The sequence below is a fragment of the Symsagittifera roscoffensis genome, chromosome 2 (assembly GCF_963678635.1).
Source record: "Symsagittifera roscoffensis chromosome 2, txSymRosc1.1, whole genome shotgun sequence".
NCBI lineage: Eukaryota > Metazoa > Xenacoelomorpha > Acoela > Convolutidae > Symsagittifera > Symsagittifera roscoffensis.
This window is the reverse complement of record NC_087063.1, coordinates 40943278-40968316: the sequence shown is the minus strand read 5'-3', so window position 1 is coordinate 40968316 and position 25039 is coordinate 40943278. Positions and strand designations below refer to the sequence as shown.

The window sequence follows — 25039 nt, the reverse complement described above, 5'->3', positions numbered from 1 at the left end:
AGGAATCTGATTATAAAATCGTTCAAACAATGCGTGTCCCGAAAACACGGGATATAATATCAACCGTACTAAACTTGCAAACAAGCACCTTGAAAAGTCGAAATCACAAAAAAATCAGTTCAATTTAATCGTCAGGAGATCAGTTGATCTATGCTTGAACTTATATCATCACCGTGTTAAAGTTTAATCAAACATAAAAAAATATTCAAGAACAACCATTGAAAAATCAGGACAAATAATTAGATAAAGAAAAATCGCAACAGTGACTAAAAAAACCGTTCGACCTATAGATGGTAAAACCTTTCGGAAAACTGCATCATGAAGATAAATTTATCTTTCCTAGGACTTGTTATTATCAGAAAACAAGTATTGCCAAAATTAGCAAACTTAAGAGCTTGTAAAAAAGTAGGGTAAAAACATTCCTTTGAGATTATCAACACAAAAAAGGAATCTGATTATAAAATCGTTCAAACAATGCGTGTCCCGAAAACACGGGATATAATATCAACCGTACTAAACTTGCAAACAAGCACCTTGAAAAATCAAAATCAGAAAAAAATCAGTTCATTTTAATCGTCAGGAGATCAGTTGATCTATGCTTGAATTTATATCATCACCGTGTTAAAGTTTAACCAAACATAAAAATATTTAAAAACAACCATTGAAAAATCAGGACGAATAATTAGTGAAAGAAAAATCGCAACAGTGACTAAAAAAACCGTTCGACCTACATATGGTAAAGCCTTTTGGAAAACTGCATCATGTAGATCAATTTATCTTTTCTAGGACTTGTTATTATCAGAAACCAAGTATTGCCCAAATCAGCAAACTTAAGAGCTTGTAAAAAAGTAGGGTAAAAACAATCCTCTAAGAAAATCAACAGAAAAAAATGGAATCTGATTTAAAATCGCTCAAACAATGAGTGTCCCGAAAACACGGGAACTAACTCCAACCGTAAAAAACTTGCAAACAAGTACCTTGAAAAATCAAAATCAGAAAAAAATCAGTTCAATTTAATCGTCAGGAGATTAGTTGATCTATGCTTAATTTATATCATCATCCTGTTAGAAAGTTTAATCAAACATAAATTATTTAAGAACCAATGAAACATCAGCACAAATAATTCATGCAAGAAAAATCGCAACAGTGACTAAAAAAAACCGTTCGACCTACATATGGTAAAACCTTTTGGAAAACTGCGTCATGAAGATCAATTTATCTTTCCTAGGACTAGTTATTATCAGAAATCAAATATTGACCAAATCAGCAAACTTAAGAGCTTGTAAAAAAGTAGGGTAAAAACATTCCTTTGAGATTATCAACACAAAAAAGGAATCTGATTATAAAATCGTTCAAACAATGCGTGTCCCGAAAACACGGGATATAATATCAACCGTACTAAACTTGCAAACAAGCACCTTGAAAAATCGAAATCACAAAAAAATCAGTTCAATTTAATCGTCAGGAGATCAGTTGATCTATGCTTGAACTTATATCATCACCGTGTTAAAGTTTAATCAAACATAAAAAAATATTCAAGAACAACCATTGAAAAATCAGGACAAATAATTAGAGAAAGAAAAATCGCAACAGTGACTAAAAAAACCGTTCGACCTATAGATGGTAAAACCTTTCGGAAAACTGCATCATGAAGATAAATTTATCTTTCCTAGGACTTGTTATTATCAGAAAACAAGTATTGCCAAAATTAGCAAACTTAGGAGCTTGTAAAAAAGTAGGGTAAAAACAATCCTCTGAGAATATCAACGCAAAAAAAGGAATCTGGTTATAAAATAGTTCAAACAATCCGTGTTATAATATATTATAAATAATATAAATAATATCAACCGTACTAAACTTGCAAACAAGTACCTAGAAAATCAAAATTAGAAAAAAAATCAGTTCTTTTTAATCGTCAGATCAGTTAATCTATGCTTGAATTTATATCATCACCGTGTTAGAAAGTTTAATCTAACAAAAATTATTTAAGAACAACCATTGAAACATCAGGAAAAATAGTTAGTGAAAGACAAAATCGCAACAGTGACTAAAAAAATCGTTCGACATACAAATTGTAAAACCTTTCGGAAAACTGCATCATGAAGATCAATTTATGTTTCCTAGGACTCGCTATTATCAGAAAACAAGTATTGACCAAATCAGCAAACTTAGGAGCTTGTAATAAAAAAGAGTAAAGACATCCCTCTGAGAATATCAACAAAAAAAAGAATCTGATTATAAAATCGTTCAAACAATGCGTGTCCCGAAAACACGGGAAATAATATCAACCGTTATAAACTTGCAAACAAGTACCTAGAAAATCAAAATAAAAAAAAAATCAGTTCAATTTAATCTTCAGGAGATCAGTTGATCTAGGCTTGAATTTATGTCATCATCGTGATAGAAAGTTTAATCAAACATAATTTATTTAAGAACCATTGAATCATCAGCACAAATATTTAGTGGAAGAAAAATCGCAACAGTGACTAAGAAAACCGTTCGACCTACAAATGATAAAACCTTTCGGAAAACTGAATCATGAAGATCAATTTATCTTTCCTAGGACTTGTTATTATCAGAAAACAAGTATTGCCAAAATTAGCAAACTTAGGAGCTTGTAAAAAAGTAGGGTAAAAACAATCCTCTGAGAATATCAACGCAAAAAAAGGAATCTGGTTATAAAATAGTTCAAACAATCCGTGTTATAATATATTATAAATAATATAAATAATATCAACCGTACTAAACTTGCGAACAAGTACCTAGAAAATCAAAATTAGAAAAAAAATCAGTTCTTTTTAATCGTCAGATCAGTTAATCTATGCTTGAATTTATATCATCACCGTGTTAGAAAGTTTAATCTAACAAAAATTATTTAAGAACAACCATTGAAACATCAGGAAAAATAGTTAGTGAAAGACAAAATCGCAACAGTGACTAAAAAAATCGTTCGACATACAAATTGTAAAACCTTTCGGAAAACTGCATCATGAAGATCAATTTATGTTTCCTAGGAATCGCTATTATCAGAAAACAAGTATTGACCAAATCAGCAAACTTAGGAGCTGGTAATAAAAAAGAGTAAAGACATTCCTCTGAGAATATCAAAAAAAAAAGAATCTGATTATAAAATCGTTCAAACAATGTGTGTCCCGAAAACACGGGAAATAATATCAACCGTTATAAACTTGCAAACAAGTACCTAAAAAATCAAAATAAAAAAAATCAGTTCAATTTAATCTTCAGGAGATCAGTTGATCTAGGCTTGAATTTATGTCATCATCGTGATAGAAAGTTTAATCAAACATAATTTATTTAAGAACCATTGAATCATCAGCACAAATATTTAGTGGAAGAAAAATCGCAACAGTGACTAAGAAAACCGTTCGACCTACAAATGATAAAACCTTTCGGAAAACTGAATCATGAAGATCAATTTATCTTTCCTAGGATTGTTATTATCAGAAAAGAAGTATTGACCAAATCAGCAAAGTTAAGAGCTTGTAATAAAGTAGGGTAAAAACAATCCTCTTAGAACATCAACACAAAAAAACTGGAATCTGATTTCAAAATCGCTCAAACAATGAGTGTCCCGAAAACACGGGAAAAAATATAAACCGTTACAAACTTGCAAACAAGTACCTTGAAAAATCAAAATCACAAAAAAAGAATTAGTTCCATTTAATCGTCAGGAGATCAGTTGATCTTTGCTTGAATTTATATCACCATCGTGTTAAGAAGTTTTATCACTCACAAACTATTTAAGAACCATTGAAACATCAGCACAAACAATTGATGAAAGAAAAATCGCAACACTGACTGAAAAAACCGCTCGACCTACAAATGGTAAAACCTTTCGGAAAACTGAATCATGGAGATCAATTTATCTTTCCTAGGATTGTTATTATCAGAAAAGAAGTATTGACCAAATCAGCAAAATTAAGAGCTTGTAATAAAGTAGGGTAAAAACAATCCTCTAAGAATATCTACACAAAAAAAGGAATCTGATTATAAAATCGTTCAAACAATGCGTGTCCCGAAAACACGGGAAAAAAATCAACCGTTATAAACTTGCCGACAAGTACCTAAAAAAATCAAAATCACAAAAAAATCAGTTCAATTTAATCGTCAGGAGATTAGTTGATATATGCTTTAATTTATATCATCATCGTTTTAGAAAATTTAATCAAACATAAATTATATAAGAACCATTGAAACATCAGCACAAATAATTAGTGAAAGAAAAATCGCAGCAGTGACCAAGAAAACCGTTCGACCTACAAATGATAAAACCTTTCGGAAAACTGATTCATGAAGATCAATTTATCTTTCCTATGACTTGTTATTATCAGAAAGCAAGTATTGACCAAATCAGCAAAATTAAGAGCTTGTAATAAAGAAGGGTAAAAACAATCCTCTAAGAACATCAACACAAAAAAACTGGACTCTGATTTAAAAATCACTCAAACAATGAGTGTCCCGAAAACACGGGAAATACTATCAACCGTAACAAACTTGCAAACAAGTACCTTGAAAAATCAAAAATCACAAAAAAAGAATCAGTTCCATTTAATCGTCAGGAGATCAGTTGATCTTTGCTTGAATTTATATCACCATCGTGTTAAGAAGTTTTATCACTCACAAACTATTTAAGAACCATTGAAACATCAGCACAAACAATTAATGAAAGAAAAATCGCAACAGTGACTGAAAAAACCGCTCGACCTACAAATGGTAAAACCTTTCGGAAAACTGAATCATGGAGATCAATTTATCTTTTCTAGGACTTGTTATCATCAGAAAACAAGTATTGACCAAATCAGCAAAATTAAGAGCTTGTAATAAAGTAGGGTAAAAACAATCCTCTAAGAATATCTACACAAAAAAAGGAATCTGATTATAAAATCGTTCAAACAATGCGTGTCCCGAAAACACGGGGAAAAAATCAACCGTTATAAACTTGCCGACAAGTACCTAAAAAAATCAAAATCACAAAAAAATCAGTTCAATTTAATCGTCAGGAGATTAGTTGATATATGCTTTAATTTATATCATCATCGTTTTAGAAAATTTAATCAAACATAAATTATATAAGAACCATTGAAACATCAGCACAAATAATTAGTGAAAGAAAAATCGCAGCAGTGACCAAGAAAACCGTTCGACCTACAAATGACAAAACCTTTCGGAAAACTGATTCATGAAGATCAATTTATCTTTCCTATGACTTGTTATTATCAGAAAGCAAGTATTGACCAAATCAGCAAAATTAAGAGCTTGTAATAAAGAAGGGTAAAAACAATCCTCTAAGAACATCAACACAAAAAAACTGGACTCTGATTTAAAAATCACTCAAACAATGAGTGTCCCGAAAACACGGGAAATACTATCAATCGTAACAAACTTGCAAACAAGTACCTTGAAAAATCAAAAATCACAAAAAAAGAATCAGTTCAATTTAATCGTCAGGAGATCAGTTGATCTATGCTTGAATTTATATCACCATCGTGTTAAAAAGTTTGATCAAACATGAATTATTTAAGAACCATTGAAACATCAGCACAAATAATTAATGAAAGAAAAATCCTAACAGTGACTGAAAAAACCGTTCGACCTACAAATGGTAAAACCTTTCGGAAAACTGCATCATGAAGATCAATTTATCTTTCCTAGGATTCGTTATTATCATCAACCAAATATTGACCAAATCAGCAAATTTAAGAGCTTGTAAAAGAGTAGGGTAAAACATTTCTCTGAGAATATCAACACAAAAAAGGCATCTGATTATAAAATCATTCAAACAATGCGTGTCCCGAAAACACGGGAAATACTATCAACCGTAGTAAACTTGCAAACAAGTACCTTGAAAAATCAAAATCACAAAAAATCAGTTCAATTTAATCACCAGGATATCAGTTGATCTACGCTTGAACTTATATCATCACCGTGTTAGAAAACTTAATCAAACATAAATTATTCAAGAACAACCATTGAAACATCAGGACAAATAATTAGTGAAAGACAAAATCGCAACAGTGACTTACAAAACCGTTTGACCTACAAATGGTTAAACCTTTCGAAAAACTGCATCATAAGATCAATTTATCTTTCCTAGGCCTTGTTATTATCAGAAAACAAGTATTGATCAAGTCACCAAACTTAAGAGCCTGTAAAAAGTAGAGTAAAAACATTCTCTGAGAATATCAACACAAACAAAGGAATCTGACTATAAATTGTTCAAACAATGCGTGTAACGATAACACTGGAAATAATATCAACCGTAACAAACTTGCAAACAAGTACCTTGAAAAATCACAAAAAAAATCAGTTCTTTTGAATCGTCAGGAGATCAGTTGATCTATGCTTGAATTTATATCATCATCGTGTTAGAAAGTTTAATCAAACAAACTATTTAAGAACCATTGAAACATCAGCACAAATAATTAGTGAAAGAAAAAGCGCAACAGTGACTAAGAAAACCGTTCGACCTACAAATGATAAAACCTTTCTGAAAACTGAATCATGAAGATCAATTTATTCTTCTAAGGACTTGTTATTATCAGAAAGCAAGTATTGACCAAATCAGCAAAATTAAGAGCTTGTAATAAAGTAGGGTAAAAACAATCCTCTTAGAACATCAACACAAAAAAACTGGACTCTGATTTAAAAATCGTTCAAACAATGAGTGTCCCGATAACACGGGAAATAATATCAACTGTAACAAACTTGCAAACAAGTACTTTGAAAAATCCAAATCACAAAGAAAGAATCAGTTCAATTTAATCGTCAGGAGATCAGTTGATCTATGCTTGAAATTATATCATCATCGTGTTAGAAAGTTTAATGAAACATAAATTATTTAAGAACCATTGAAACATCAGCACAAATAATTAGTGAAAGAAAAACTGCAACAGTGACTAAGAAAACTGTTCGACCTACAAATGATAAAACCTTTCGGAAAACTGATTCATGAAGATCAATTTATCTTTCCTAGGACTTGTTATTATCAGAAAGCAAGTATTGACCAAATCAGCAAAGTTAAGAGCTTGTAATAAAGAAGGGTAAAAACAATCCTCTAAGAACATCAACACAAAAAAAAACTGGACTCTGATTTAAAAATCGTTCAAACAATGAGTGTCCCGATAACATGGGAAATAATATCAACCTTAACTTGCAAGCAAGTACCTTGAAAAATCCAAATCACAAAAAAAGAATCAGTTCAATTTAATCGTCAGGAGATCAGTTGATCTATGCTTGAATTTATATCACCATCGTGTTAAAAAGTTTTATCAAACATGAATTATGTAAGAACCAGTGAAACATCAGCACAAATAATTAATGAAAGAAAAATCGCAACAGTGACTGAAAAAAACCGTTCGACCTAAAAATGGTAAATCCTTTCGGAAAACTGCATCATGAAGATCAATTTATCTTTCCTAGGACTTGTTATTATCATCAACCAAGTATTGACCTAATCAGCTAATTGAAGAGCTTGTAAAAAAGTAGGGTAAAAACAATCCTCTAAGAAAATCAACAGAAAAAAATGGAATCTGATTTAAAATCGCTCAAACAATGAGTGTCCCGAAAACACGGGAACTAACTCCAACCGTAACAAACTTGAAACAAGTACCTTGAAAAATCAAAACACAAAAAAAGAATCAGTTCAATTTAACCGTCAGGAGATCAGTTGATCTATGCTTGAATTTATATCATCACCGTGTTAAAGTTTAACCAAACATAAAAATATTTAAAAACAACCATTGAAAAATCAGGACGAATAATTAAAGAAAGAAAAATCGCAACAGTGACTGAAAAAACCGTTCGACCTAAAAATGGTAAATCCTTTCGGAAAACTGCATCATGAAGATCAATTTATCTTTCCTAGGACTTGTTATTATCATCAACCAAGTATTGACCTAATCAGCTAATTTAAGAGCTTGTAAAAAAGTAGGGTAAAAACAATCCTCTGAGAATATCAACACAAAAAAAAGGAATCTGATTATAAAATCATTCAAACAATGCGTGTCCCGAAAACACGGGAAAAAATATCAACCGTACTAAACTTGCAAACAAGTACCTTGAAAAATCAAAATCAGAAAAAAATCAGTTCATTTTAATCGTCAGGAGATCAGTTGATCTATGCTTGAAATTATATCATCACATTGTTAAAGTTTAATCAAACATAAAAAATATTTAAGAACAACCATCGAAAAATCAGGACGAATAATTAAAGAAAGAAAAATCGCAACAGTGACTAAAAAAACCGTTCGACCCACATATGGTAAAGCCTTTTGGAAAACTGCATCATGAAGATCAATTTTTCTTTCCTAGGACTTGTTATTATCAGAAACCAGGTAATGCCCAAATCAGCAAACTTAAGAGCTTGTAAAAAAGAAGGGTAAAAACAATCCTCTAAGAAAACACGGGAAATAAAATCAACAGTACTAAACTTGCAAATAAGTACCTTGAAAAATCAAAATCACAAAAAAGCAGTTCAATTTAATCACCAGGATATCAGTTGATCTACGCTTGAACTTATATCATTACCGTGTTAGAAAAGTTAATCAAACATGAATTGTTTAAGAACAACCATTGAAACATCAGGACAAATAATTAGTGAAAGACAAAATCGCAACAGTGACTAACAAAACCGTTTGACATACAAATGGTTAAACCTTTCGAAAAACTGCATCATGAAGATCAATTTATCTTTCCTAGGACTTGTTATTATCAGAAAACAAGTATTGACCAAATCAGCAAATTTAAGAGCCTGTAAAAAAGTAGGGTAAAAACATTCCTCTGAGAATATCAACACAAAAAAAAGGAATCTGATTATAAAATTGTTCAAACGATGCGTGTCCCGATAACACTGGAAATAATATCAACCGTAACAAACTTGCAGACAAGTACCTTGAAAAATCACAATAACAAAAAAATCAGTTCTTTTTAATCGTAAGGAGATCAGTTGATCTATGCTTGAATTTATATCATCACCGTGTTGGAAAGTTTAATCAAACATAAATTATTTAAGAACAACCATTGAAACATCAGGACAAATAATAAGTGAAAGACAAAATCGCAACAGTGACTAAAAAACCGTTCGACCAACAAAAGGTAAAACCTTTCGGAAAACTATCATGAAGATCAATTTAACTTTCCTAGGACTTGTTATTATCAAAAAACAAGTTTTGAAAGTATTGACCAAATCAGCAAACTTAAGAGCTTGAAAAAAAGTAGAAATAAAATCATTCCTCTAAGAACATCAACACATTTTTCAACCCAGCAGTTTCGGAAAAAAAAAACCACTTTCAACATTTGATCAGCTCAATAAAATTGACAAAAAAAAACATTTCAAAAAGACTGAGATTTAGACATTTCGAATACCACTGAGATAAAAAATATACCCATGAAATGAATCAAATAAATAAACAAGACAATTCAAACTTCCATCAGATCAAACAAAATTTCCGGGAATCAGTGGTTGCATGCGTGGAAATAACACTAAAAAACAGTAAGCGTAAGCAAAAAAAAACTGGAATCTGATGCAAAAATCGCTCAAACAAGGCGTGTCCCGATAACACTGGAAATAATATCAACCGTAACAAACTTGCAGACAAGTACCTTGAAAAATCACAATCACGAAAAAATCAGTTCTTTTTAATCGTCAGGAGATCAGTTGATCTATGCTTGAATTTATATCATCACCGTGTTGGAAAGTTTAATCAAACATAAATTATTTAAGAACAACCATTGAAACATCAGGACAAATAATAAGTGAAAGACAAAATCGCAACAGTGACTAAAAAAACCGTTCGACCAACAAATGGTAAAACCTTTCGGAAAACTATCATGAAGATCAATTTATCTTTCCTAGGACTTGTTATTATCAAAAATCAAGTTTTGAAAGTATTGACCAAATCAGCAAACTTAAGAGCTTGAAAAAAAGTAGAAATAAAATCATTCCTCTAAGAACATCAACACATTTTCAACCCAGCAGTTTCGGAAAAAAAATCACTTTCAACATTTGATCACCTCAATAAAATTGACAAAAAAAACATTTCCAAAAGACTGAGATTTAGACATTTCAAAAACCACTTAGATAAAAAACATACCCATGAAATGAATCAAATAAATAAACAAGACAATTCAAACTTCCATCAGATCAAACAAAATTTCCGGGAATCAGTGGTTGCATGCGTGGAAATAACACTAAAAAACAGTAAGCATAAGCAAAAAAAAAACTGGAATCTGATGCAAAAATCGCTCAAACAAGACGTGTCCCGATAACACTGGAAATAATATCAACCGTAACAAACTTGCAAACAAGTACCTTGAAAAATCACAATCACAAAAAAATCGATTCAATTTAATCGTCAGGAGATCAGTTGATCTATGCTTGAAGTTATATCATCACCGTGTTAGTAAAATTAATGAATGATTTATCAACAACCATTGAAACATCAGGACAAATATTAAGTTAAAGACAAAATTGCAACAGTGACTAAAAAAAACCTTTCGACCTGCAAATGGTTAAACTTTTCGGAAAACTGAACCATGAAGATCAATTTATCTTTCCTAGAACTTAATATTACAAAAAAAACAAGTATTGGCCGAATCAGCGAACTTATGAGCTTGTAAAAAAGTGGGGTAAGAACATTCCTTTAAGACCATCAACACAAAAAAAACTGGAATCTGATTTAAAAATCGCTCAAACAATGGATGTCCCGAAAACACAGGAAATAATATCAACCGTAACAAACTTGCAAACAAGTACCTTGAAAAATCAAAACCACAAAAAAACATCAGTTAAAGTTAATCGTCAGGAGATCAATTGATATACGCTTGAAATTATTTCATCACAACGCTAGAATTGTCTAGAACTTGAAAAACTTAGGAACAACCGTGAAAACATCAGATCATATTATGAGTGAAAGGCAAAATCGCAACAGTCACTAACAAAAACGTTCGATCCACAAATGGTAAACCTTTCACAAAACTGAATCGTGAAGATCAATTTATATTTCTTAGGACTTGTTATTATAAAAAACACAAGTATTGATCAAATCAAAAAAGTTACAGCTTGTAAAAAAAACTTGAGTTAAAACATTCCTCTAAGAACATCAACACATTTTCAACCCGGCAGTTTCGAAAAGAGAATCCAATTTTGAACAGTTTATCAGCTCAACAAAATCGTCAGGAGATCAGTTCATCTATGCTTGGATTTATATCATCACAGTGTTAGAAAGTTTAATCAAACTTAAAATATCTATGAACAACCATGGAAATATCAGGACATAAAATGAGTGAAAGCCAAAGTCGTGAAAGGCCTAGTCTACATAACTGCTAAGTGACGCAAGACGCAAGCCAATTATGACGCATTAGCAGTACCAGTCAAATTGAAAAAAAATTCCAACTAACATGTCTCAACTTATAGTGGACGCACTTTAACTAGTATACGAAAAAGTTCATTAAAAACGAAAACATCCGACCCTTCCCAGGTTCGAACCCTCTTATTTTGTTGCGGGTCTCCTTCCCTACCTCTACGCTGCAGATTACTGAAGTATTGACCAAATCAGCAAAGTTAAGAGCTTGTAATAAAGAAGGGTAAAAACAATCCTCTAAGAACATCAACACAAAAAAAAACTGGACTCTGATTTAAAAATCGTTCAAACAATGAGTGTCCCGATAACACGGGAAATAATATCAACCGTAACTTGCAAACAAGTACCTTGAAAAATCCAAATCACAAAAAAAGAATCAGTTCAATTTAATCGTCAGGAGATCAGTTGATCTATGCTTGAAATTATATCACCATCGTGTTAAAAAGTTTTATCAAACATGAATTATGTAAGAACCAGTGAAACATCAGCACAAATAATTAATGAAAGAAAAATCGCAACAGTGACTGAAAAAACCGTTCGACCTAAAAATGGTAAATCCTTTCGGAAAACTGCATCATGAAGATCAATTTATCTTTCCTAGGACTTGTTATTATCATCAACCAAGTATTGACCTAATCAGCTAATTTAAGAGCTTGTAAAAAAGAAGGGTAAGAACATTTCTCTGAGAATATCAACACAAAAAAAAGGAATCTGATTATAAAATCATTCAAACAATGCGTGTCCCGAAAACACGGGAAAAAATATCAACCGTACTAAACTTGCAAACAAGTACCTTGAAAAATCAAAATCAGAAAAAAAACAGTTCATTTTAATCGTCAGGAGATCAGTTGATCTATGCTTGAAATTATATCATCACATTGTTAAAGTTTAATCAAACATAAAAAATATTTAAGAACAACCATCGAAAAATCAGGACGAATAATTAAAGAAAAAAAAATCGCAACAGTGACTAAAAAAACCGTTCGACCTACATATGGTAAAGCCTTTTGGAAAACTGCATCATGAAGATCAATTTATCTTTCCTAGGACTTGTTATTATCAGAAACCAGGTAATGCCCAAATCAGCAAACTTAAGAGCTTGTAAAAAAAGAAGGGTAAAACAATCCTCCAAGAAAACACGGGAAATAAAATCAACAGTACTAAACTTGCAAATAAGTACCTTGAAAAATCAAAATCACAAAAAAGCAGTTCAATTTAATCACCAGGATATCAGTTGATCTACGCTTGAACTTATATCATCACCGTGTTAGAGGAGTTAATCAAACATAAATTGTTTAAGAACAACCATTGAAACATCAGGACAAATAATTAGTGAAAGACAAAATCGCAACAATGACTAACAAAACCGTTTGACATACAAATGGTTAAACCTTTCGAAAAACTGCATCATGAAGATCAATTTATCTTTCCTAGGACTTGTTATTATCAGAAAACAAGTATTGACCAAATCAGCAAATTTAAGAGCCTGTAAAAAAGTAGGGTAAAAACATTCCTCTGAGAATATCAACACAAAAAAAAGGAATCTGATTATAAAATTGTTCAAACGATGCGTGTCCCGATAACACTGGAAATAATATCAACCGTAACAAACTTGCAGACAAGTACCTTGCAAAATCACAATCACAAAAAAAAATCAGTTCTTTTTAATCGTCAGGAGATCAGTTGATCTATGCTTGAATTTATATCATCACCGTGTTGGAAAGTTTAATCAAACATAAATTATTTAAGAACAACCATTGAAACATCAGGACAAATAATAAGTGAAAGACAAAATCGCAACTGACTAAAAAAACCGTTCGACCAACAAATGGTAAAACCTTTCGGAAAACTATCATGAAGACCAATTTATCTTTCCTAGGACTTGTTATTATCAAAAAACAAGTTTTGAAAGTATTGACCAAATCAGCAAACTTAAGAGCTTGAAAAAAAGTAGAAATAAAATCATTCCTCTAAGAACATCAACACATTTTCAACCCAGCAGTTTCGGAAAAAAAAACCACTTTCAACATTTGATCAGCTCAATAAAATTGACAAAAAAAAACATTTCAAAAAGACTGAGATTTAGACATTTCAAAAACTACTGAGATAAAAAATATACCCATGAAATGAATCAAATAAATAAACAAGACAATTCAAACTTCCATCAGATCAAACAAAATTTCCGGGAATCAGTGGTTGCATGCGTGGAAATAACACTAAAAAACAGTAAGTGTAAGCAAAAAAAAACTGGAATCTGATGCAAAAATCGCTCAAACAAGGCGTGTCCCGATAACACTGGAAATAATATCAACCGTAACAAACTTGCAAACAAGTACCTTGAAAAATCACAATCACAAAAAAAATCGATTCAATTTAATCGTCAGGAGATCAGTTGATCTATGCTTGAAGTTATATCATCACCGTGTTAGTAAAATTAATGAATGATTTATCAACAACCATTGAAACATCAGGACAAATATTAAGTTAAAGACAAAATAGCAACAGTGACTAAAAAACCTTTCGACCTGCAAATGGTTAAATTTTTCGGAAAACTGAACCATGAAGATCAATTTATCTTTCCTAGGACTTAATATTATCAAAAAAAAAAACAAGTATTGGCCGAATCAGCGAACTTATGAGCTTGTAAAAAAGTAGGGTAAGAACATTCCTTTAAGACCATCAACACAAAAAACAACTGGAATCTGATTTGAAAATCGCTCAAACAATGGGTGTCCCGAAAACACAGGAAATAATATCAACCGTAACAAACTTGCAAACAAGTACCTTGAAAAATCAAAACCACAAAAAAACATCAGTTAAAGTTAATCGTCAGGAGATCAATTGATATACGCTTGAAATTATTTCATCACAACGCTAGAATTGTCAAGAACTTGAAAAACTTAGGAACAACCATGAAAACATCAGATCATATTATGAGTGAAAGGCAAAATCGCAACAGTCACTAACAAAAACGTTCGATCTACAAATGGTAAACCTTTCACAAAACTGAATCGTGAAGATCAATTTATATTTCTTAGGACTTGTTATTATAAAAAACACAAGTATTGATCAAATCAAAAAAGTTACAGCTTGTAAAAAAAAATTGAGTTAAAACATTCCTCTAAGAACATCAACACATTTTCAACCCGGCAGTTTCGAAAAGAGAATCCAATTTTGAACAGTTTATCAGCTCAACAAAATCGTCAGGAGATCAGTTCATCTATGCTTGGATTTATATCATCACAGTGTTAGAAAGTTTAATCAAACTTAAAATATCTATGAACAACCATGGAAATATCAGGACATAAAATGAGTGAAAGGCAAAGTCGTGAAAGGCCTAGTCTACATAACTGCTAAGTGACGCAAGACGCAAGCCAATTATGACGCATTAGCAGTACCAGTCAAATTGAAAAAAAAAATCCAACTAACATGTCTCAACTTATAGTGGACGCACTTTAACTAGTATACGAAAAAGTTCATTAAAAACGAAAACATCCGACCCTTCCCAGGTTCGAACCCTCTTATTTTGTTGCGGGTCTCCTTCCCTACCTCTACGCTGCAGATTACTGAAGTATTGACCAAATCAGCAAAGTTAAGAGCTTGTAATAAAGAAGGGTAAAAACAATCCTCTAAGAACATCAACACAAAAAAAAACTGGACTCTGATTTAAAAATCGTTCAAACAATGAGTGTCCCGATAACACGGGAAATAATATCAACCGTAACTTGCAAACAAGTACCTTGAAAAATCCAAATCACAAAAAAAGAATCAGTTCAATTTAATCGTCAGGAGATCAGTTGATCTATGCTTGAAATTATATCACCATCGTGTTAAAAAGTTTTATCAAACATGAATTATGTAAGAACCAGTGAAACATCAGCACAAATAATTAATGAAAGAAAAATCGCACCAGTGACTGAAAAAACCGTTCGACCTAAAAATGGTAAATCCTTTCGGAAAACTGCATCATGAAGATCAATTTATCTTTCCTAGGACTTGTTATTATCATCAACCAAGTATTGACCTAATCAGCTAATTTAAGAGCTTGTAAAAAAGAAGGGTAAGAACATTTCTCTGAGAATATCAACACAAAAAAAAGGAATCTGATTATAAAATCATTCAAACAATGCGTGTCCCGAAAACACGGGAAAAAATATCAACCGTACTAAACTTGCAAACAAGTACCTTGAAAAATCAAAATCAGAAAAAAAATCAGTTCATTTTAATCGTCAGGAGATCAGTTGATCTATGCTTGAAATTATATCCTCACATTGTTAAAGTTTAATCAAACATAAAAAATATTTAAGAACAACCATCGAAAAATCAGGACGAATAATTAAAGAAAGAAAAATCGCAACAGTGACTAAAAAAACCGTTCGACCTACATATGGTAAAGCCTTTTGGAAAACTGCATCATGAAGATCAATTTATCTTTCCTAGGACTTGTTATTATCAGAAACCAGGTAATGCCCAAATCAGCAAACTTAAGAGCTTGTAAAAAAGAAGGGTAAAAACAATCCTCTAAGAAAACACGGGAAATAAAATCAAAAGTACTAAACTTGCAAATAAGTACCTTGAAAAATCAAAATCACAAAAAAGCAGTTCAATTTAATCACCAGGATATCAGTTGATCTACGCTTGAACTTATATCATCACCGTGTTAGAAAAGTTAATCAAACATAAATTGTTTAAGAACAACCATTGAAACATCAGGACAAATAATTAGAGAAAGACAAAATCGCAACAGTGACTAACAAAACCGTTTGACATACAAATGGTTAAACCTTTCGGAAAACTATCATGAAGATCAATTTATCTTTCCTAGGACTTGTTATTATCAGAAAACAAGTATTGACCAAATCAGCAAATTTAAGAGCCTGTAAAAAAGTAGGGTAAAAACATTCCTCTGAGAATATCAACACAAAAAAAAAGGAATCTGATTATAAAATTGTTCAAACGATGCGTGTCCCGATAACACTGGAAATAATATCAACCGTAACAAACTTGCAGACAAGTACCTTGCAAACTCACAATCACAAAAAAATCAGTTCTTTTTAATCGTCAGGAGATCAGTTGATCTATGCTTGAATTTATATCATCACCGTGTTGGAAAGTTTAATCAAACATAAATTATTTAAGAACAACCATTGAAACATCAGGACAAATAATAAGTGAAAGACAAAATCGCAACAGTGACTAAAAAAACCGTTCGACCAACAAATGGTAAAACCTTTCGGAAAACTATCATGAAGATCAATTTATCTTTCCTAGGACTTGTTATTATCAAAAAAACAAGTTTTGAAAGTATTGACCAAATCAGCAAACTTAAGAGCTTGAAAAAAAGTAGAAATAAAATCATTCCTCTAAGAACATCAACACATTTTCAACCCAGCAGTTTCGGAAAAAAAACCACTTTCAACATTTGATCAGCTCAATAAAATTGACAAAAAAAAACATTTCAAAAAGACTGAGATTTAGACATTTCAAAAACCGCTGAGATAAAAAATATACCCATGAAATGAATCAAATAAATAAACAAGACAATTCAAACTTCCATCAGATCAAACAAAATTTCCGGGAATCAGTGGTTGCATGCGTGGAAATAACACTAAAAAACAGTAAGTGTAAGCAAAAAAAAAACTGGAATCTGATGCAAAAATCGCTCAAACAAGGCGTGTCCCGATAACACTGGAAATTATATCAACCGTAACAAACTTGCAAACAAGTACCTTGAAAAATCACAATCACAAAAAAAGAATCAGTTCAATTTAATCGTCAGGAGATCAGTTGATCTATGCTTGAAGTTATATCATCACCGTGTTAGTAAAATTAATGAATGATTTATCAACAACCATTGAAACATCAGGACAAATATTAATTTAAAGACAAAATAGCAACAGTGACTAAAAAACCTTTCGACCTGCAAATGGTTAAATTTTTCGGAAAACTGAACCATGAAGATCAATTTATCTTTCCTAGGACTTAATATTATCAAAAAAACAAGTATTGGCCGAATCAGCGAACTTATCAGCTTGTAAAAAAGTAGGGTAAGAACATTCTTTTAAGACCATCAACACAAAAAAACTGGAATCTGATTTAAAAATCGCTCAAACAATGGGTGTCCCGAAAACACAGGAAATAATATCAACCGTAACAAACTTGCAAACAAGTACCTTGAAAAATCAAAACCACAAAAAAACATCAGTTAAAGTTAATCGTCAGGAGATCAATTGATATACGCTTGAAATTATTTCATCACAACGCTAGAATTGTCTAGAACTTGAAAAACTTAGGAACAACCATGAAAACATCAGATCATATTATGAGTGAAAGGCAAAATCGCAACAGTCACTAACAAAAACGTTCGATCCACAAATGGTAAACCTTTCACAAAACTGAATCGTGAAGATCAATTTATATTTCTTAGGACTTGTTATTATAAAAAACACAAGTATTGATCAAATCAAAAAAGTTACAGCTTGTAAAAAAAAAATTGAGTTAAAACATTCCTCTAAGAACATCAACACATTTTCAACCCGGCAGTTTCGAAAAGAGAATCCAATTTTGAACAGTTTATCAGCTCAACAAAATCGTCAGGAGATCAGTTCATCTATGCTTGGATTTATATCATCACAGTGTTAGAAAGTTTAATCAAACTTAAAATATCTATGAACAACCATGGAAATATCAGGACATAAAATGAGTGAAAGGCAAAGTCGTGAAAGGCCTAGTCTACATAACTGCTAAGTGACGCAAGACGCAAGCCAATTATGACGCATTAGCAGTACCAGTCAAATTGAAAAAAAATTCCAACTAACATGTCTCAACTTATAGTGGACACACTTTAACTAGTATACGAAAAACTTCATTAAAAACGAAAACATCCGACCCTTCCCAGGTTCGAACCCTCTTATTTTGTTGCGGGTCTCCTTCCCTACCTCTACGCTGCAGATTAATGATACCTTGAAGCTTAAGTGCTATTTGTAATATAATAGTCTGTGTTAAAATCCTTAGCATTGGCTGTACTTAATAGCTGGTTATTGATCAAAATAAACACATTTTGTACCAACAATATTTTGTCGCAACAATATTTGCGACTTAGGTTGAAAAAAAAAGAGAGTTCACACTATAACACAAGCTAATCATCTGCAGTCACCAAGTATTCACCAAATCAACATAACTTACGGCCATTTTAAAAAACATGTGATAAAAACATGTGTTTCAGAACCATTACTTTCGGAAAATCAACACATTTGATCATGCTTGATCAGTTGATCTATGCTTGGAATTTCTGAAATCATCGAAACAAGTTTTCGTTCATTTCAAATGCTTTACTGTAATATGAGTCCCTGCTTTCAGAACCCTTAAAAATGCTATATAAGGCGATGTAATGAAGTCCTACCATTTCTCTGTTTTGCTCATCCAGTGTCCTACACTTCCTCTTGACTTGTTCCAGAGCCTGTTTCTCACAGTCCATCTCTGCCTGCACAACACTCAGTTGCCTCTCCACCATTGCACTTTTCTCGTTCGATACGACCAACTCCTCTTTCAACCTGATATGCAGTCAACATTTTGCCATCCTTTAGCGGTCAATTTAAGAATAATTTGATCTCACAATACAAATATTTAGGGGCAGATCTAGGATTTTTTGAGGGTAAAATAAAGATTTTTAAAAATCAAACGATATGAAGTTTTTTTTAGGTCTAACCGAATTAATTAGATCTTTTAAAATACTATAAGCAAAGTATTAAGCCTGTATGCTCTTATGAACACTTTTTGAAGGCGCCGACAAAAAAAAATGTTTTTCGGTGCGCGCTTCCCTTATCAAATTTGGCGTAAATTACGATTTAAGGTGCTCTCAATTTCTAAAGGGGTTTGGTCAATTAAAAATGAGTTTCATCCAAAAATACAATAATAAGGGGCCATTTGGGTGCCCAGTGGTCCGCTTCATGAAAACACGGCTCGTTTATTTCTCCTTACAGCAAAAAGAGCGCGACTGATACAAAAAGATAGTGCGCTAATCATACTTTTTTGCTGAAAAACTTACGTGGCCACTTGTTCCCTGAGTCTCTCTAAATCGGAGTCCTTCTGTTCGTTAATTTTTACACTCTTCGAATGCTCCGACCTCACCGTGGCCAGCTGCGCTTCCAAAGAGGACATTTTGATCTTCAGCTCCACTGCACTCTCGGTTGCAATCCTACTCACGCCAATATAAAACAAAATATTCAGTTGTATCAATAACCCCTTTCAACGCCTTCCTCCTCATTTTAAGACACAAACACTCAATCGAAAAGATTTTGAGCTTCATCGCGTAATTTCAAACATAGCCAACTGACAGTTGGAAAAGAGTTATGACTGAAAAAAAAACTGAAAAAAAAACGACTTCAACTTTTGACTTTCGAAGAAAAAATTAAATGGCCTTTAAAGCTCTTTCAGTTTCTAGAACAATTTATTATGGACACTTTTTTGTTAAAATTAACCCAATTTGAGAAAACTGGATCAATAGGTAAAACTTTTATTTCGCTGGGAAATCTGAAAATTAATTTCCATTTTCGAAATTAGAAGTCGATCACGTTTTTCGTGACCTTTACAACTTTGCTGTTCGATAGAGGAGTTTCCTTTCCGTTTACTGAGTGGCAAAGTTGCACTTCGCATACACAAGCAAAACTATTACCGATAATGATACTGGGAAAAACTGAACGAGTAAAACTTAAGTGACGCAAGCCAATTATGAGTCTACATAATTATTAAGTGACGCAAGCCAATTATGACGCTTTAGCAGTACCATACAATTTGAAAAAAAAACCTATTAGAGGCCAGCTACAGCTGGCAATATCTGTTTGATAATTTTTGAAATTTTTGTATTGATGCGAAAGGACAAGGGTAATTTCAAAAACATACCTATAGCAAAAAAAAATAAATCCCAATATAATGACTTTAAAGTCTGATAATTTCATTAATTACTTCAATTTTCTTAACAACTGAAGTGATTACAAGAGCTTGTTAGTTTGAGAGATGCCTAAACTTTTCCGAGGGTTATTTTTTTTTGGATGAACAAATTTGAGAGTAATCGCTTGTGCATGAGAGCTTTTTACAACCCTCCCCTTCGATTAAAATTCAAATCTTAGATTTTGAAAGGTAGTTTTGAGAAAAGTCAAATGAAAATTCAAAAAAAAACGGTCAAAAAACTGAAAATTTGAGTTTTCTGAGGGCCATAACTTTTTGTGTTAAAAAAAACCCAATTTCAAACATTTTCAGAATACCTGTTTTAATCAAACAGGAATTTACCATTTAACATGCCTCAATTTTATCTAGTATACAAAAAAAGTTCATTAAAAACATCCGACCCTGCCCAAATTCGAATCCTCTTACTTTGTTGCTGGTCTCCTTCCCTACCTCCAGGCTACACATCCATGATACCTTGAAGCTAAAGTGCTATTTGTAAAATAATAGTCGGTGTTAATATCCTTAGCATTGGTTTTACTTAATACCTGGATCAAAATTAACATTTTCAACATGAAATTATTTTGCCGCAACAATTGCATCGCAGTAATATTTGCGACTTAGTTTGGAAAAAAAGATAGTTCATTCTATAACACAAGCTATGCTTGCGTAAACAATGGAAATGTAATGAACTTAAGAAATCATGAGTCAAACCGCAAAAAATCAAAACTGAGCGTGAACAAATCTTAAGACTTTTTCCTTAAAAACAAAAAAAAATCAGCAAGACCTATATAAGAGTACTCACTACGTTCATTACTCTTAAACAAGATATAGGCAGTAATTTTGATTACCAAAACTTTAGCCGAGGTCGTTTTTATTCTAACAGTATTCCTAAAAGCAAAGACAAAGCTTTTTATTCCAAAACAATATGCTATGTATTCACGTCACATACCTTTCTGATTCGGCTGCTTGCCCCGCACGTGACTCGGCCTCTGCCAGTCTGTCGAGATAGTTCTTTTCCAGTTGACTCCACTGCGACTGCTGATCCTGCTGCTGACGCTGCAGCCTCGATATCTGATTCCACAGAGGCTGTGTCGCCTGAGAGACGCCCTCACTTAACCCCTGACCTCGCTGCATTTCTTCCTCTAATCTCTACAAGCAACATCGAGTTTGATACGTTTATTAAGCATCAATCAACTTGCATTAAATACAAGTGAATGAGATACGACACATCTACTTAAGTAGCTAAAATTACGAATTACTAAATTGAGGATACTTCTTGAACTATTCATCACACCACAGAGACATAAAATTCCATCACACGAGAGAGACATAAATCTCAACTCCACTTTAGTGAAGTTGTCATAAATGGCACCAGCATTACGTTCACTCATGTCTCAAGTTGAACGCGAACCTCTTTATCTGGACCCTACAATACCAGATTAGTCTCTCACCATCTGGAGGTCCTTGATCTCATCCTTGAGTAGATTCTCCCTCCTAGCTGCCGCCTGTTCCATCCTCGCCACACTCGTGTTTGCATCCTGCACCTGCTGACTCAACAGTTCCCGCTCCTCCTCCCACTTACACTGCAGACTCCTCAGCAATTCCTCTTTCTCCTGCAGTATTTCCTCATTAACCACTGCTTGTGACTGCGCAAATTTGGCGTCTTTATCTGCCATTTGCTGTTGCAGTTCACGCAGTTCTCGGAACACTGAGTCTAAATTATTTTGTAGCGCGCTTGTTTTCTCCACCAACTCGTCGTTTTCGTTCGTCTTTTTACTGAGAAGTGACTCGTTTCTGGTCATCGTGGCATTCATTTGGGTGATGGTGTCTCGCTGTTCGGCTACTTTCTGCTGTAGCTTAGTGAAGCTTTCTGTAACTGAAGTTAACTCGCTCGTCTTATCATCCAGATTTTGTCTTAAAGCAAAGAACATGGAATACGATTAATAACAAAGGGGGTGATTGCAATGGAATAAAACGCCTAGTAAAAATTGAAATCAAATTGAAGGACCAATTGTTTGACCTCAAAAGATAGCACTCAAAAATGAACAATCATTTAAATCAAAATGAACAATCATTTAAAAATAGCCAACATTCGAATTCAAAAAATATATATATCTTAAAGATCTTTGCATTTCGAGGAAAATTTTTGATTGACACTATTTTGATAAATTAAACCCAATTTGAGAAAATTGGATCAATAGGTAAATTTATTATTCTGATGGGAAATCCGAAAATTTAAATCCATTTTCGAAACTAGTTCACGTTTTTCTCGCCAATTCCACGTTCGTAGTTGGACAGTGAAATTTAACTAATTTTCAGCAGATGCATTTAAATTTAATTCAAAAAGTGGGTGATATATTACAAAAGGTGGCAGGTTCAAGTTAAATAGCTGGATCGCTTATTTATATATTTCGAACACGATTTATAATTAATTTCAAAAGCCATATGTTTGGCAAAAGTGTAAAACTTGAACTTTTAAATAAATCTTTATCTGGCAGAGTAACGTATTTACAAAAACTATCTTCGTAGCATGAAAATATTGATTGAAAATAAAAGGACTACTTTATGCATTATAGTTCTAATTTGATAGATGCACTATACTCAAAATCACCACCTATTTTAACATTTTACCAAAAAGTGAATATATATACCTAAGTGCATTCATAAATGCATTAACATGTATGAATGCATACCTGTAGTTATTAGAGCATTTTAAAAACTTTTTTCCTGAAAAAAAACCACTGCGTTCATCGACTCTTATAAGACTTGCAAAACAACATTCTTACTTGGTTTTGTCCAGACTGGTCTGCAGTTCTTTCTCTTTGGCCTTGAGTTTCTTGATGAGACTGTTCTTCTTGTATTCCTCCTGGGCCAACTTCTCACCTTCAGCCCTCATCTCCTCAATCATCGCATCCTTCTGACTCAACGACGCCTGCAGCTGCGCCGAGAAAGACCTGACAGCAGAATTCACTAATTGTCAAGACTTCCATTCACTTCAACTGACTTCATCATTAATCTTGCCAGCCACTAGTGGTTATGAATTAATTTTATTTACGCAAACCCTCAAAGTTTTATTCAATACCGCGGTAACTTGAGATTGTCGACCCTTTGCCGCAACTCTGATACTATAAAACAGCGCTTCTGTCAGTCAGCCGATTCCTTAAAACTCAACGACCTCTAAATGAACTTGTCAAGCAGACCATCAAACTAATACTTTCATAGAAAAGATTGGCCTGTCTTATTAGTCTATTAATAATTGAGTATTCTAATCTCAGCATGTCGTCTGTAATGACCATAATTTGCTTACGATGCAGTTTTGAAGTCGTGCATCTGTTTCTCCAGCTCCTTCAGTCTCTGCTGGCTGGAGTTGTACTTGATGGTGACTGTGTTCAGCTCCAGCTGGTGTGCTTCATTCAACCTACTGGTCTCCTCGTCCAGCCTCTGAAACTGCATCTCCAGCTGACTGAAAAAACGACATTCAGCCATTAATTCAGACCATAACACTATCTCAAGCTGAATAATTTCGGAAAGCAAAGGATAAAAAAGCCCTTTCAAATTGAGTTCTGCCAAAAACTTCTCAACAGAGGCAACAAAAACACAAAAAAAAACTTAAATCGATCAAAAAACTAAAACATTGAAAAAATAAGACAACTCGGGGGCCAGCTGAAGCTGGAGGTACGTATTTGATGCTGTCAATTTTTTTTACTACTGATGCGAGACGCAATACGTCATTTCAAAAATTGGACTTCGCCCAAACCTGTAATTGCTTCTCTAATAAAATAAGTGAGAGGAGTCAAAATTTTTGAGATATTGGAATTTTCTTTTACAAAACTTTCTCCGCTTCAGCAAGAAAAATTCTCGCGACCGGTTCTTTCGATTGAAATTTTCATCTCAGATTGTAGTGAATTTTTAAAAATCTAAAAAGTTTCTAAAACATAGCCAATCGAAGATTAGAAAAGATTAATGAACGCAAGTAAACCCTGAACACTGACTTTCTTGAAAAAATTTCGAATTTCAAAGAAAAAAATAGATGCCTTTTAAGCTCTTTGAATTTCTAGAACAATTTATGATTATCGCTTTTTTTGATAACATGAACCCAACTAGGTAAAGTTTTTATTCCGCGGGATTGAATACTTAACATGAAAATTGGAACAGTACTTTTCGAGTTAAGTCAAAAAATTCCAAAAAAACGGTCAAGTTGGGGTAGCCAACTATGGAGCAGGCTTACAACAACTTGTTTTTCCGATTAAGCCTTTGATATCAAATTTGGCAGGATAATTATCGCGTCTAAAAAGTCCAAGAAACGGTCAGCAAATCAAAAACTTCCCCAGTAACATAGCCTTGCGTTAGATAAATTTGGGCGTAGTAGCTGATGCAAAAGAGCTTCCCACATTCCGTTTTTTGGAATGAATCCAAAAACTCCGATTTGGGATGGTAGTTCTCGAGAAAAGTCAGTGTTTTAAAAAACGGTTAAAAAATCAAAACTGACATTTCCGAGGGCCATAACTTTGTGCAAAAAAATTTAGGTGTAGTCGCGTACACAGAGCAGCTTTACATAACCAGTTCTTTGGATTGAACCAAAAAAATCTTAAATATGGGAATTTAGTTTTTGAGAATATATAGTACATGGCTTTTCCGAGAGCGATCTTTTTTTGTGTAAATAATTTATGAAGAGCCGATAATGCAGGGGAGCTTCCCACAACCCGTTATTT

The 25039-nt window shown here is 32.9% G+C and overlaps 1 protein-coding gene across 1 annotated transcript in view; it reads right to left on the bottom strand.

Annotated features, from left to right (window-relative positions):
• LOC134839406 (TATA element modulatory factor-like) overlaps positions 1-25039 on the bottom strand; it is an 83998-nt gene that overhangs the window by 42356 nt on the left and 16603 nt on the right. Inside the window, exons 7-12 of the mRNA XM_063854944.1 lie at positions 23635-23790; positions 23114-23281; positions 21779-22241; positions 21277-21476; positions 19429-19578; positions 18784-18934 (exon numbers count right to left, since the gene is read on the bottom strand). Of these exons, the coding sequence (XP_063711014.1) occupies positions 18784-18934; positions 19429-19578; positions 21277-21476; positions 21779-22241; positions 23114-23281; positions 23635-23790 (1288 nt within the window). The remainder of the gene's footprint in view (positions 1-18783; positions 18935-19428; positions 19579-21276; positions 21477-21778; positions 22242-23113; positions 23282-23634; positions 23791-25039) is intronic.